Source organism: Arvicanthis niloticus, chromosome 1 (genome assembly GCF_011762505.2).
Source record: "Arvicanthis niloticus isolate mArvNil1 chromosome 1, mArvNil1.pat.X, whole genome shotgun sequence".
NCBI lineage: Eukaryota > Metazoa > Chordata > Mammalia > Rodentia > Muridae > Arvicanthis > Arvicanthis niloticus.
The window spans coordinates 108,227,268-108,242,242 of record NC_047658.1 but is presented as its reverse complement, the minus strand read 5'-3'; the positions used below and the strand labels follow the sequence as shown (position 1 = coordinate 108,242,242).

Sequence of the window (14,975 nt, the reverse complement as noted above, 5' to 3'; positions counted from 1 at the left end):
CAAGAAGGGCAGAATGAGTGCCAGCTTCCCTGAGAACAGCATCAGAGTCCTCCCTTCTTGAGGCCCATCCTTGAGCTCCTCCACTCCTCCATCTCACACTTGTAGCCTGGGACTCACATGGCAAAAGTCCCACAGGACCCAGAACAGTAATTCATGGAGATGTTCTTGGTGCAGCCATTGTGGGAAATCTCCTTCATGACTGTGATGGCAGAGCAAGGGTTTCCGGTCTGGTTAGGGATGCCTGTGGAAGGAGATGCAGGTCAAGGGATGGTCTAAGATTCTGTCTGTCTGTCTGTCAGTCAGTGTGTGTGTGTGTGTGTGTGTGTGTGTGTGTGTGTGTGTGTGTGTATAGTATCCATGTATCTATATATATAAATATAGATATATAAAATCTATTGTATCCATGTGTATATATATACATATATATATAATCTATGTATCTATCGATGGATCGATCGATCAATCTGTCCCTTCTTCTCATCCCCCTCCATCTCCCTCTCTGGTGCTGTTTTTCCTCCTTTCTCTAAGCATGTCTCCGGTCCTTAACTAAGTCCCACTTTCCTTTTAGAAACTGAGTCCCAGAATGCAGCTGGTCTCCACCCAGTATCTCCCTGGAAGGAGACTCAGATTCCTCTACATCTGCATGAGTGTAGGAGACACAGCAGGGGCAGGAGTCCTGAAGGACCCTGTCCTGTGTCTTTCTGCTCAAGGTCCTGAGTAAAGCCCACCCATCACCCAAGGCTTCCAGCTGTACTCACATGTCTGACAGCAGCCATTAGGCATGTATGTGATGGAGCCCTGAAGAGAAAGGGGAGTGAGAAAGGAACCCAGAGCACCCCCAGCAGGTGAGTGCCCCTTCTTGTCATGGGGTACATAAGGACTGTCCTATAGGAGGGTATGGAACAAGCTTCCTGGAAACCAGGTAGCTGGTGCATCAGGGTTCCCTGCTCCTGGCAGAGTATACATGGACAGGGCCAGAGGGGTCCCACTCACCGGAACACAGTCACTTGGGTTAAAGTCAGGGCAGGTGATGTTGGAGACCGAGGAGATGAGCTGGTTGTTGATTTGCACACAGCTGAAGAAGGTGCACTTGTCGTTGGGGTTTTTCTGTATCTCCCCAGGCTGTGGACACAACAAAATGAGGATGAACAAGTGTATACCAGAGACCAGCCCAGGAAGACCTGGGAGGTACAGCTTCACAGAAAGGAGGTCCAGAATCACTGGGCAACTCACTCCCATTAGAGTCTTGGAGATAGCAGCTTACCTGCCTGTGGTTACATAACACAAAAATCTCTAACCTAGGTCCAACCTGTGAACTAGGAAGTGATTCTGAACAGGAAAATGATCTTTGAAAAGCTCAAGAAAGTAATCTGGAGATGAGATCACCCTACATCAAGGAAGTCCCAACTCCAGGACTGAGCATCCTTATAAGAGACAGAAGAGAAGGCATAGGCTCAGCTAGAAGGAGACGGCTACATCAGAGATGATGCAAACACAAATCAGTGTTGCCTGGAGCCCAAAGAAGAGGAGGCATGAAGGAACCCCCCACAACTTCTGCCAGCCTTGACCTTGCGCTTCAGAGCTCCAGGAGTGGAGCAGCCATACATGTTGTTTATAGCCACCCAAATATGGCCATGCATACTAACCTAATGTGGGATCTAGGATGACTCAAGCTCAAAGTCATCCTAGCCTTGCCCTCAGTGGCTGACTAGCTTGTGGGTGGAGCCAGGAGTGTACACACCTTCAGAACGAGGTACTGATCCTTGGTCTTCTCGATGATGCAATGGGTCTGCTTGCACTTCTTACAACATTCCCCAGGGACCTCCACAAGCTCAAAGCCCTGTGAACACAGGAGAAGATGAGGCTAAGATCAAAGACTTGTCCCTGAACCCAACCAGACCATGGAATGGATAGAATGCTTCACCCGGGGAAAGGCAGTGCATGAACAAGTCCCATGATGGGAGGTAGATACAGGCCCAGTTTGGCAAGAAAGTTTTTTAAAAAACATGAAGGCAAATCATGTAAATGAGTGTGAAACCATGGGTCTCTTAGAAGATGGAAAGAGGGTAAACTGAGTCAGGCAGTGAGCGAGAAGGGAGGAGCCACACTTACGGAGCTGCAGGAGATGTTGCAGGGCACATGGGTACAGGAGATGACATTGAGCTGGGTGCTGTTGTCCATGATGTTGGTACATATACAGTCCTGGCACTTGTTGGAATACACTGGAGATCCCGGCTTTGGGAACAGGCAGAAGTAAGGGAATCACACACACCATCACACATACATCACTCTACCTTCAGACAAGGGCAAGGCCACCCCTCCTCCCTGTCCCCTCCCAAATCAGAACTCACCTGGTATTCAGCGTTCTGGTGCACACACACACCCTTGGGCACTTAGAAGAAAGAGTGAGGAAAGCCATCAGAAGCTATCCAGAGCTCAGCCTGGCATACACATCTGAGCAGATGGGTACACCGCCATAGCCATGACAAAGAAGCCCAAGGAGAGAGCATGTTCCCTCCCGCCCCTTGTTCACATCCTGCCCTGCCCTGCCCTGCCCTGCCCTGCCCTGCCCTGCCCTGCCCTGCCCTGCCCTGCCCTGCCCTGCCCTGCCCTGCCCTGCCCTGCCCTGCCCTGCCCTTACCCTGCTGGCCTTACTTACCACAGGAATAAACTGGACAACATTTCCCAGGCACATGCTCGCTCTTCGCTTCGAATCCCAACAAACACGAGGGGGGTTCAGCTTTACATAGTTTGGTGTCACACTCTGAAGGCAGAGCAGGAGTGTAGTGACCAGGATGGATCCCACAATCAGAACACCACCCACCACTGTATAGCATGGGTTCAGGCCTCTGTGGAGCCTACCAGGCCCAGGCCCTGCAGCAGAGGCTCCTGGCCTGATTCAACAGCCACTACCATCACCCTCTCAAGTGAGAAGAACCTGAGCCCACCAATGAGGGAGTGGCAGAAAGCCTCAGCTACAGTGGGCATGTTTGGTTACACTTAGAGCATCAGCCCTAGTGGTCTGAGAATGGCTCCCATGCCCCGGGGGTGGCCTTACTACATGAAGTGATGTTGCAGCACTTGTCATCTGGGTTGGCCTCCACAACAAGGTAGGTGCCATCCTCCTCACATGTGGTCAGGTTGTCCCCAGTACATTTCTTTGGTTGGCAGACAATGCCACTTCCACCCTCCAGGCAAACACAGTCCTTGCAGTCAAACTCAAAGTGCTCTCCAAACTGCAAAGAGGAAAGAATAGATTAGCACCAAGCTATCCCTATGGCCAGGCAAGGAGAAAACAACTGGACCACGTAGTCAGATGAGGTGTCAAGTGAGAAAGCTGTATCTCTCACCACCTCTGAACTCACAGGGCAGGTTCAGGGACAGACCAGCAACTGTTCATTCAAAGGCACTGACATCACATGGATGTGACCTGCTCACCAGCACCCATCAGCATCTGTGTGGTATGCAGCCGATTGTCTATTGAAGGTGTTTTTTTAATTGAGCTAGAGTCCACCAATAGCTGTGAGCACATACAGGAAACAACATTGAAGTAGCCAATGTGCCATCTTATATTTAGTCAGAGGATTATATGACTGGTGGGTAGATGGGTGGATACATGAATGGATGGTCTCATGGATGGGTGGATAGAAGGTTGGATGGGTGCTGGGTTGGTGGTTGGTTGCATGGATAATAGTAGATGAGTAACTGGATGGGTAGGTGGATGGATAGATGATAGATGAGTGGATAGTTGGGGAAGGAGATGGATAGATGATGGGTAGGCTTTTGGATGGGTAGATAATGGATAGATGATGGATGGATGGGTGGATGATGGGTAAATGGAGAGTGGGTAAGTGGATGGATGAGCAAAGGATGTATAAGATACGTGGATGATAGATTGAGTAGTTAGATGGATGGATAGCAGATGGGTAGATAGAGGATGAATGGTTCAGATGGGTGGGTGGATCAATGGGTGTAGAATAGGTGGGTGAATGATGAATGAATGAATGAGTGGATGATGGATGGATGGATGAAGGATGGATGCATGGATGGGTAATTGGATGGATATATAATACATACGTAGTTGGAGTATGAGCAGATGTATGGCTCGGGTGGATATATGGGTAGACGTGAGTGGGTGGATAGTGGATTGATAGATGGGTGTTGGGTGGGTAGTGGGTAGATGGAGAGATGAGAGATAATTGAATGGTGGGTAGGTGATTACCTGGATAGGTAATAGATAGATGTACAGATGGAGAGTTTGGGTGGATGGATGGATAGATGATGTATGAGTATTGAATAGATTGATGGGTGATCAGATGGATAGATAGATGACAATACATTGTTAATTGTATTGATAGATAGATGAACAATGGATTGATGGAGAGATGCACCAGTGGGCAGGAAGATGAGTGGATGGATCTCAACTAGTAGGACTTACATGGCTCATGATCAGTCCTTGGGCCTCCCAGGCTCTCATATCACTTCACCCCACTCATTCCCCAAAGCTTGGGATTTTGGGGAGAATTTATCCTAGCTCAAGGGGGAACCTACCTCTCTGGGCACATTGTCTGGTCCCACACATCCTAGAAAGAGAGAGGAAACAAACTCTGTTAACACTGTCATGATATTATAGGGAACTAGGATCAGCCTCCTGGCCTTGCCTCTGTGTACACAGAGGAAACAGGAGGGGGTGATGGAAGTAGGGGCATACCACATGTCTTCACACAGACGTCATATCCAGGGGCAAACTTTGTGGTGCCTTCAGGACAGAAGCAGCCTTCTACCAAGAGCGTGGAATTCCCAGAGGAGCTAGAATGGCAAGACACGTGCTCAGAAGGAAGGAGTGGCAGACTCTGGGACACAGCTCTGGGGAGGGAGCTAAAGCTGGCTGGGATGCATGAGCAGGACTAGGAACCAGCAGGAATCTTCAGGCAGCCTACCTGGACTGGCAGGTGGGTTCTTCTGCAGGGCCACAGGCCAGATACTGCCTGTGAGATGGACACTTCACAGCTGCTTGGGAGGGACAAGAATAAGGTCATATCCAGAGAGAGAAGCCTGTCCCTCCCTGCAGTGACAGAGATACCCAGCCCTTCCCACACAGGACTTCACCCCATAGCAGCAGAGGATGGGTACTGCCCAGTACCCTTGCCTGACCCACAGGCCCCAGCACAAGGCAGTGAGTGGGAAAGAATGAGAGGCACTTACAGCAGACCCCCTGGGTGTGGTTCCTCCAATCAATGCAGACACCTTCCTGGGCACAGAGGGCGGCATAGGCCTGTACGCTGGCACACTCTATACCAGAGCCAGCCACAAAGCAGCTATCAAACAGGCAAGCTTCGTAGTAGTGCTTGGGAGGCACAAGGGGGTGGCATTGGGAGAATAGGCTGTGCAGGGAGAGATGGGTCACATTGTGGTCAGCGTCGAAGCCTCTCCACATGCTCTCCCAGCCCCCCAGCACACCCCTGCCCTACTGGAGCCTGCTCAGAGGCACCTGCCAAAGACGCACTATGGTTACCAGCTGCAGAAGACAGGAAGGGCTGGCCTCTAGGAAAGGAAGGACATGTCTGTTTCATCAGACACGTAGAGATGTAGTACGCACACCTCAATGGTCACTAGGTGTCAGGATGTTCCCTTCCAACAATCCTGGTAGAGGCTCACCTAGCTTGACCTCACCCTAGCACCTCCAGGGACAGGGAACATCTTCCTGTGGCTACCAGATTTAGGAGTCCCTGACCTGTGTTCAATCCCGAACCTGCCTCCCTGAGATGCTGTCAGTTGATTTATAGCTCAGTGAGCCTGCACCTAGCCAGGAGGTGAGAAATGTCTGAGAGCAAAGAAGGGTGCTGCGGTATGGGGTGTCGGAGAATAGCTAGGGCCTGGGAAAATGGAAGCCAAGTCCTGGGACCTCTGGGACCCAACACCCATCCACAGTGACATAATCTCAGCTCTTCCAGGCCCACACAGGGGCTGCTCTTTGCCTACTTGGTAGGCAGCATAGGCAGTAGAGATGAGACCTCATGAGACTCGCTTTGCTTTGCTTTGCTTTGCTTTGCTTTGCTTTGCTTTGCTTTGCTTTGCTTTGCTTTGCTTTGCTTTGCTTTGCTTTGCTTTGCTTTGCTTTGCTTTGCTTTGCTTTGCTTTGCTTTGCTTTGCTTTGCTTTGCTTTGCTTTTTGCTTTGCTTTGCTTTGCTTTGCTTTGCTTTGCTTTGCTTTGCTTTGCTTTGCTTTGCTTTGCTTTGCTTTGCTTTGCTTTGCTTTGCTTTGCTTTGCTTTGCTTTGCTTTGCTTTGCTTTGCTTTGCTTTGCTTTGCTTTGCTTTGCTTTGCTTTGCTTTGCTTTGCTTTGCTTTGCTTTGCTTTGCTTTGCTTTGCTTTGCTTTGCTTTGCTTTGCTTTGCTTTGGTTTGGTTTGGTTTGGTTTGGTTTGGTTTGGTTTGGTTTGGTTTGGTTTGGTTTTTGAGACAGGATCTCATTAGCCTAAGCTTGCCCTGATCCTCTTGCCTCCACTTCTCCACTTCCCACAGGTCACCTGTCCATGATGAGCTGGCAGACAGGAGACACAGTGCAGTTATTAAATGAAATCCCTGGTGTTGTGATGGCCGGGCGCTTGGTGGTGAGGCCTTTGTGGGGACAGTGTGGCTTGGAGGGGTCATTCACCAACCACTCATCAGCAGCAATTTCACAGTCAGAGATGATCTCCCCACTGGGCAGGATACAGTCATCTGCAGTATTGTTGGTGCAGGTGCCTGTGTGCGGAGAAGCCACCTATCAGGCCAACGTCAAGCCCTGGCACCTCTCCAGTACAGGTTCTGTGTGTCCCACTGGTTGGCCCAGAGGGCAACACACCAAGGCCAAACCAACATCTGCTGGTTCTCACAGGGACCAAACACAAGACAATGCCACAGTGACTGTCCACAGAGGAAGAAAACCCACAGCTGGGAGACAGGGGCTCACACCCAGTCTTGCCCTCAAGGAAGGAACCGGGGGTGGGGGGACTCACCACACTGGCCCTTTGTGTTGTTGCCAAACAGGCGGTAGGGCAGCCGGATGGAGAAAGACATGCCATTGTAGGAGACCTGGGCACCCAGCCTGGGGATGTCTACCACAAAGTTGATGCCAGATTGGTATACCTCCAGCCCATACTTCTTGTAGGGCAGAGCCACTAACTGCTTGTTCACCTGTACCTGTAGTCAACATATCTGAGTCAGGGAAGACTCTGAGACAGGAGATAGAGCCTGCCACCTGTTAAGAGTATTGTCATGCTCTGTCCGGTCCCTCCAAGGACCTCTGTGGAAGCCATAGAGCTGAACAAGACTGCTGTCTTGTTGTTGCACCTTGGGATAGCACAGGTGATATCTCCACTCTTATCTGAAAAGGGGAGATTTTCCTGTCCCTCCATCTTTCTCTTCCCTTCTTGCCTCCTTCAACCATACTGACCTTTGTCCCAACTCATCCCAAGAGAGCCCAAGAAGGCTCTTCCAGAGACTCTGAGATTCCATGAAAGGGTCAGAGCTTCTTAGCTGTGTCCATAAACATCCCCAGTGACCCCAGTGGATAGAGAAGACACAGCCAGACACAGTCACCTCCTGTTCACCCATCTTCGGGGAGGGAGTTTTTGTGCTCACTTAGAGAGCCCATGAGAAGAGCTGACAGGACCCTAAGGAGCCCCAGAAACATGCCATGACTCCAGTCTTGTCCAATAGATATGCAGCCTAGTCCTCTGTTGCCCGTGGCCCACAGTCTAAGGCTATGACAAACTGTGGATACCAAGCCAGTCTCAGCCACTTACCTGCACCTCAATGGGCATTATGTTCAGGGTCATGACCTTCACTTCCTGGGTCTCATGGTGCACAATAAGCGTGCGGGGGCAGGATACCGCGTCATTGGCAACACAGTGGTAGTTGTCAATGTAGACCCCAAAGTTGTCCACTGTGGGGGTAATTTCCTCCACCAGCACATAGGTACAGTTACCCTGGTAACTGTAGTAGAGCCCGTCGAAGGTGACAAAGTGTGGGTCCCCCCAGCCAGTGCAGTAGCCTGTGGAAAAAGTTTCATAAATTGATGTCACTGAGCCAGAACCCCTGGAATCAAGTCATTGTCAGTATTCAAGGGATAGAAAAACTATCAATAACTAAAGGAGTCTTAAAAAAAAAAAAAAAAACCCAGTCCCTAGACTGAGCCACTAGTGACATTCAAGTTGGAGCAGATCTTCCAAAAGCATCTTCTCGATCGGTCCAGAGCCCTCCTTCTTCAGGGTGAGTCCTTGCTTTAGAGCCAGGTCAATCCCATCCTCAGGAGCATCCTTGCTCTGAAACATGCCTTGCTCCACCAGACAAGGCTCCTACTCAGAAACATAAAGGGTATTGGGAAGTACCAAAGACCGTGTGCCTAGCCTTCAGCAGGTACTTAGCAATTAAGGGCTGGTCCCAGGAGGCTGCCCCTGCAGCCACCAATACCAAAAAAGAAAGGACTCTGACAGGTGCATCCCCAGATAGCTAAAGGTCTTACAGTCACATTCCCAGTGCCAGCAGCAGCCATCGGGGTCAGGGACCCGCACGGGTTTGAGGCCATTGGAACAGGTGGGCATAGGTGGGGGGTTGCACTCCAGCTCCACAATCTCCACTACGTTGTCATGCTTGCAAATAGCCATGGTACAGTTACACAGCCACCAGGTCTCATTCACCTGCCGGAGAGACAGTGTGGGACAATCAACATACAGCTTAGCTTAGCTTTCCCAGTCTACACAGGAAGACACAGTCTACTCCTAGGTCTCTCTCAGGGCTGGAGCTGAGGGCAGCTAGAGTTAGGACATAGAAAGGCACGATATGGTAAAAAGAGAGGACAGCAGACCCTGTGTCCATGATGTCCTGGGAAACATGAACCCCACTGTTCAGTGCCAGGGTAACAAAGCCACATACTGCCCACTGACCTGTCTGGGAGGATCAAAATCGAGGCACCCATAGGTGGTGGTTTTGGTTGGGGTGCTGAGTGTTGACTTGGATGATGTGGTAGATGGTGTGGAGGGTGTGGTCGTCTTGGAAGATGTTGGTGTTGTTGGTGTTGAGGGTGTAGGAGTTGAGGGAGTAGATGGACAGGGCCAATTGAAGACCTGGAGTCGGCAGTCCACAGAGCAGTTTACAAAGTAACAGGTGTCCCCACGGGTATTGTTGTAGATCATGTCACCTACAAGGGAAGAGAAGAACAGTCTTTACACTATCCAGAGGCAGAGCTGGCCACTAGAACACACTGATAGACTTCCATGGAGGTCATGGGGAGGGACTCGGTGTATTGGGGGAGGGACCTTAGGGGAGGTGTGACAGTGACCCCCTAGCATAGCATTAGTGGCATTCGAAGAAAAGAGACCCAGAACCAGCACATTTGTGCCATTTCACCTCCTGGTACCTGTTTTGATGCAGATGAGGAACTCATCAGATGCCAGTGCCATGTTCCTGCACTTCCTAGCCTCCAGAACTGCCAGCTAAACAACCCCCTATTGCTTATAAATCATCTGGCCTCAAGTGTTTTGTTACAACAGAAAATGAACTAAGCCCCACCTCTACTTGTTCTCCAAGCCTTGGAAGAGCCCTGACTTCTGGTTTATGTTCCCAGTAAGGTGAGGCTAGCCACAAAACATCCACCCATGACCAGCCTCCAGCCTTCACCCTCCTGACCAAGCTTCAAGTTGGGGTCTGACCCTGGTTCTACCCATTGGTAAGAGCAGAGACAAGCCTGAGCTTTGTGAACATTAGACATGAACACCATGAATACCTGGGTCATAGAACGTCTCATTCACAACACAGCAGGTAGTTATGGTTGCAGTGGCGGTCCAGACAGTGCTGGGAGAAGTGATTGGAGAGGCTGAAGAGGTCGTCCCCCAAGATGAGGTCCTGGTGGTCTTCAAAGTCGTTGGTGTGGTTGGCGAGAGTCTTGTCTGGGTGATGGTTTCTGTAGTGGATGTTGGCACAGTGGGGGATGTAGGGGTGGATGTGGAGGGTGGTCTCGTGGTAGGTGAAGTTGGCCCTGTTGTGGTCTTTGAGGGGGTGGGCGTGCCTGTAAGAAGAGTTCTATGTAGGCTGATGGCACTGATCATCTCAGGTGCTACAGAACAGTACCTGTAGGTCCCACCACTGTAAGATAACAACTGGGTCAAGAAGCCATGGCGAGGTGTCAAAGCTTTATGTCCACTCACGAGGATTTGATATCACCATGCACACTGTGTGACTGTCACACTGGATACTGGACATCTGCCAGTGCCAGACTAGCTATCCTCCAAGACCTCTTGTGCCATGCCCAGACAAGAGTGTCTTACACCAGCCCCGACCCAATATAGCCCAGAACTTCCCTGGGAGAGCTTTACCCGTCAGTGTTGGGCTGCAAAATCTATACTATCTACAATTCATCAATCCCAGGGATCTGACCCTGTAGGCAGAGAAGGCCCACTTAGGCTGCCTCAAACCTCCCAGGGGACTGGCCTTACTGAGCAAGAACAGGGTCGTGAAGCACAAAGTGCTCACCCCAAGCTTAAGTCTTGAGACCACAAAGCTTCCCTTGCAAAGAGAAGCTCTCCAAAGAGTGGAGGAATAGGGGTGGCTTCACAGTCTACTTACCTGGAGATGTGGTAGGTCCTGATGATGAACCTGGAGGTGAAGGGGTAGTGCTGCCCACTGATGAAGTGATGAATGGTGATGTTGTTCCAGGGGATGATGCTGTGGTAGATGTTGCTGTGGTGGTTACAGGGGTGCTTGGAAGGGTGGTGGTCTCCGTGGGTGGGGAAGGAGTAGACTGAGAAGTCACGGGTGGTGAGGATTCAGTTGGGGGTTTGGAAGAGGTTGATCCTGTAGTAGGTACTGTTTTTGTAGTGGTAGTCTCTTTGATTGTGGTGGTGGGTGTTGAGGTTGGGTAACTTATGATGGTGGTAGTAGTAACAGGAGAGGTTAGGGTAGAGGTCTCCGTGGTAGTAGAGGTTGGGGTCGGTGTCTCTGAAATAGTAGATGTGGAAGTCATACTCACTGTGGTGGTAGGTGTTGTAGTTGGAGTCACTGTGGTGGTGGGGGAAGGGCTTGGTGTCTGGGTAGTGGTAGATTTAGGAGTAGAGGTCTCTATGGTGGGTGTTGGGGTTGTGGCCTCTGTTGTAGACGTTAAAGTTGAGGTCTGTGTGGTGATAGGTGTTGGGGTTGAGGTCCCTGAAGTGGTGGGAGATGAACTTGGTGTTTGGGTAGTAGTAGATCTGGGGGTGAAACTCTCTGTTCCTGTAGGTGTTGGGGTTGTGGTCTGTGTGGTAGTAGATGTTGGGCTTGAGGGCCCTGTAGTGGTGGGTGTTGAGGGTGGAGTCGTTGTGGTAGGTGTTGGACTTGGTGTCTGGGTAGTGGTAGATGTGGTAGTGGAGGTCTCTACAGTGGGTGTTGAGGGTGGAGTCGTTGTGGTAGGTGTTGGACTTGGCGTCTGGGTAGTGGTAGATGTGGGAGTGGAGGTCTCTACAGTGGGTGTTGAGGGTGGAGTCGTTGTTGTAGGTGTTGGACTTGGCGTCTGGGTAGTGGTAGATGTGGTAGTGGAGGTCTCTACAGTGGGTGTTGAGGGTGGAGTCGTTGTGGTAGGTGTTGGACTTGGTGTCTGGGTAGTGGTAGATGTGGGAGTGGAGGTCTCTACAGTGGGTGTTGAGGGTGGAGTCGTTGTTGTAGGTGTTGGACTTGGTGTCTGGGTAGTGGTAGATGTGGGAGTGGAGGTCTCTACAGTGGGTGTTGGGGTTGTGGTCTGTGTGGTAGTAGATGTTGGGCTTGAGGGCCCTGTAGTGGTGGGTGTTGAGGGTGGAGTCGTTGTGGTAGGTGTTGGACTTGGTGTCTGGGTAGTGGTAGATGTGGGAGTGGAGGTCTCTACAGTGGGTGTTGAGGGTGGAGTCGTTGTTGTAGGTGTTGGACTTGGTGTCTGGGTAGTGGTAGATGTGGGAGTGGAGGTCTCTACAGTGGGTGTTGAGGGTGGAGTCGTTGTGGTAGGTGTTGGACTTGGCGTCTGGGTAGTGGTAGATGTGGTAGTGGAGGTCTCTACAGTGGGTGTTGAGGGTGGAGTCGTTGTGGTAGGTGTTGGACTTGGCGTCTGGGTAGTGGTAGATGTGGGAGTGGAGGTCTCTACAGTGGGTGTTGAGGGTGGAGTCGTTGTGGTAGGTGTTGGACTTGGCGTCTGGGTAGTGGTAGATGTGGGAGTGGAGGTCTCTACAGTGGGTGTTGAGGGTGGAGTCGTTGTGGTAGGTGTTGGACTTGGTGTCTGGGTAGTGGTAGATACAGGAGTGGAGGTCTCTACAGTGGGTGTTGGGGTTGTGGTCTGTGTGGTAGTAGATGTTGGGCTTGAGGGCCCTGTAGTGGTGGGTGTTGAAGGTGGAGTCGTTGTGGTAGGTGTTGGACTTGGTGTCTGGGTAGTGGTAGATGTGGGAGTGGAGGTCTCTACAGTGGGTGTTGAGGGTGGAGTCGTTGTTGTAGGTGTTGGACTTGGCGTCTGGGTAGTGGTAGATACAGGAGTGGAGGTCTCTACAGTGGGTGTTGAGGGTGGAGTCGTTGTTGTAGGTGTTGGACTTGGTGTCTGGGTAGTGGTAGATGTGGGGGTGGAGGTCTCTACAGTGGGTGTTGGGGTTGTGGTCTGTGTGGTAGTAGATGTTGAGGTCTCTGTAGTAGTCGGTGCTGGAGTTGGAGTCACTGTAGTTGTAGAAAATGGGCTTGGCATCTGCGTAGTAGTGGAACTAGGAGTAGATGTCCCTGTTACTGTAGATGTTGAGGTTGTGGTCTGTGTCGTGGTTGCCGTTGGAGTTGGAGTCACTGTAGTTGTGGGAGATGGGCTTGGTGTCTTCGTGGTAGTAGATGGCGGGGTTGAAGTACATATTGGATTTGGATGACAACAGTAAACATTGATCTCATAGTTGAGACACATGCGCATGGGGACGATCCCTATTTCCTGATCTGCATTTTTGCACACTAGCCCATCTTTGGTGTTACAAACCACTTTCTGTCCAAGCTGATCAAGTGGGACGTTGGAATACATCACAGCTCTGCAGGAGATGTTGTCTGCTCTCCACCCTGATCCACAGGCTTCTTCAATCGGTTCAAAATCTCCACTTTTTATATCATAGGTGGGTTTTCCAGAATCCAGCCAGCCTGTCCACTCGCAGTCCTCAATGCATGGAGTGGGGGATGGGGTAGTGAAGGTTGATGACGTGGTAGGTGATGTACTTGGTGAAGTGGCAGTTGAGGTTCCTGATGAAATAGTTGAAGTTGTAGCTGAGGAGGTTGATGGGGTGGTTGGCGAGGTGGTTGGTGATGTGGTTGATGGGGTAGTTGGTGAGGTGGTTGATGGGGTGGTTGGTGAGGTGGTTGATGGGGTAGTTGGTGAGGTGGTTGATGGGGTGGTTGGTGAGGTGGTTGATGGGGTGGTAGATGGGGTGGTTGGTGAGGTGGTTGGTGAGGTGGTTGATGGGGTGGTTGGTGAGGTGGTTGGTGAGGTGGTTGGTGAGGTGGTTGATGGGGTGGTTGGTGAGGTGGTTGGTGAGGTGGTTGGTGAGGTGGTTGATGGGGTGGTTGGTGAAGTGGTTGATGGGGTGGTAGATGGGGTGGTTGGTGAGGTGGTTGATGGGGTGGTTGGTGAGGTGGTTGATGGGGTGGTTGGTGAGGTGGTTGGTGAGGTGGTTGGTGAGGTGGTTGGTGAGGTGGTTGATGGGGTGGTTGATGGGGTGGTTGGTGAGGTGGTTGATGGGGTGGTTGGTGAGGTGGTTGATGGGGTGGTTGGTGAGGTGGTTGATGGGGTGGTAGATGGGGTGGTTGGTGAGGTGGTTGGTGAGGTGGTTGATGGGGTGGTTGGTGAGGTGGTTGGTGAGGTGGTTGGTGAGGTGGTTGATGGGGTGGTTGGTGAGGTGGTTGATGAGGTGGTTGGTGAGGTGGTTGATGGGGTGGTAGATGGGGTGGTTGGTGAGGTGGTTGATGGGGTGGTTGATGGGGTGGTTGGTGAGGTGGTTGATGGGGTGGTTGGTGAAGTGGTTGATGGGGTGGTTGGTGAGGTGGTTGATGGGGTGGTTGGTGAGGTGGTTGATGGGGTGGTAGATGGGGTGGTTGGTGAGGTGGTTGATGAGGTGGTTGATGGGGTGATAGATGGGGTGGTTGGTGAGGTGGTTGATGGGGTGGTTGGTGAGGTGGTTGATGGGGTGGTTGGTGAGGTGGTTGATGGGGTGGTTGGTGAGGTGGTTGATGGGGTGGTAGATGGGGTGGTTGGTGAGGTGGTTGGTGAGGTGGTTGATGGGGTGGTTGGTGAGGTGGTTGATGGGGTGGTTGGTGAGGTGGTTGGTGAGGTGGTTGGTGAGGTGGTTGATGGGGTGGTTGGTGAAGTGGTTGATGGGGTGGTTGATGGGGTGGTTGGTGAGGTGGTTGATGGGGTGGTTGGTGAGGTGGTTGATGGGGTGGTTGGTGAGGTGGTTGGTGAGGTGGTTGATGGGGTGGTTGATGGGGTGGTTGGTGAGGTGGTTGATGGGGTGGTTGGTGAGGTGGTTGATGGGGTGGTTGGTGAGGTGGTTGGTGAGGTGGTTGGTGAGGTGGTTGATGGGTGGTTGTAGAGGGTGGTTGGTGAGGTGGTTATGGGTGGTTGGTGAGTGGTTGATGGGGTGGTTGGTGAGGTGGTTGGTGAGGTGGTTGGTGAGGTGGTTGATGGGGTGGTTGGTGAAGTGGTTGATGGGGTGGTTGGTGAGGTGGTTGAGGGGGTGGTTGGTGAGGTGGTTGATGGGGTGGTTGTGAGGTGGTTGATGGGGTGGTTGGTGAGGTGGTTGGATGAGGTGGTGATGGGTGGTTGTGAGGTGGTTGGTGATGTGGGTTGATGGGGTGGTTGGTTGAGGGTGGTTGATGGGGTGGTTGGTGAGGTGGTTGATGGGGTGGTTGGTGAGGTGGTTGATGGGGTGGTTGGTGAGGTGGTTGATGGGGTGTTGGGGAGGTTGGTTGATGGGGTGGTATGGG

General features: G+C 51.6%; 1 protein-coding gene across 1 annotated transcript in view; it reads right to left on the bottom strand.

The window, feature by feature from the left end:
* The window catches only part of Muc2 (mucin 2, oligomeric mucus/gel-forming), a 32,967-nt gene that overhangs the window by 384 nt on the left and 17,608 nt on the right, over positions 1-14,975 (bottom strand). The window contains 20 exon segments of the mRNA XM_076913578.1: positions 118-241; positions 759-798; positions 994-1,122; positions 1,742-1,840; positions 2,113-2,235; positions 2,352-2,392; positions 2,660-2,764; positions 3,059-3,236; positions 4,552-4,583; positions 4,712-4,809; positions 4,941-5,010; positions 5,206-5,384; positions 6,527-6,743; positions 6,998-7,181; positions 7,787-8,034; positions 8,506-8,680; positions 8,927-9,180; positions 9,766-10,047; positions 10,605-11,740; positions 11,801-14,973. Coding sequence (XP_076769693.1) covers positions 118-241; positions 759-798; positions 994-1,122; positions 1,742-1,840; positions 2,113-2,235; positions 2,352-2,392; positions 2,660-2,764; positions 3,059-3,236; positions 4,552-4,583; positions 4,712-4,809; positions 4,941-5,010; positions 5,206-5,384; positions 6,527-6,743; positions 6,998-7,181; positions 7,787-8,034; positions 8,506-8,680; positions 8,927-9,180; positions 9,766-10,047; positions 10,605-11,740; positions 11,801-14,973 — 6,887 coding nt within the window.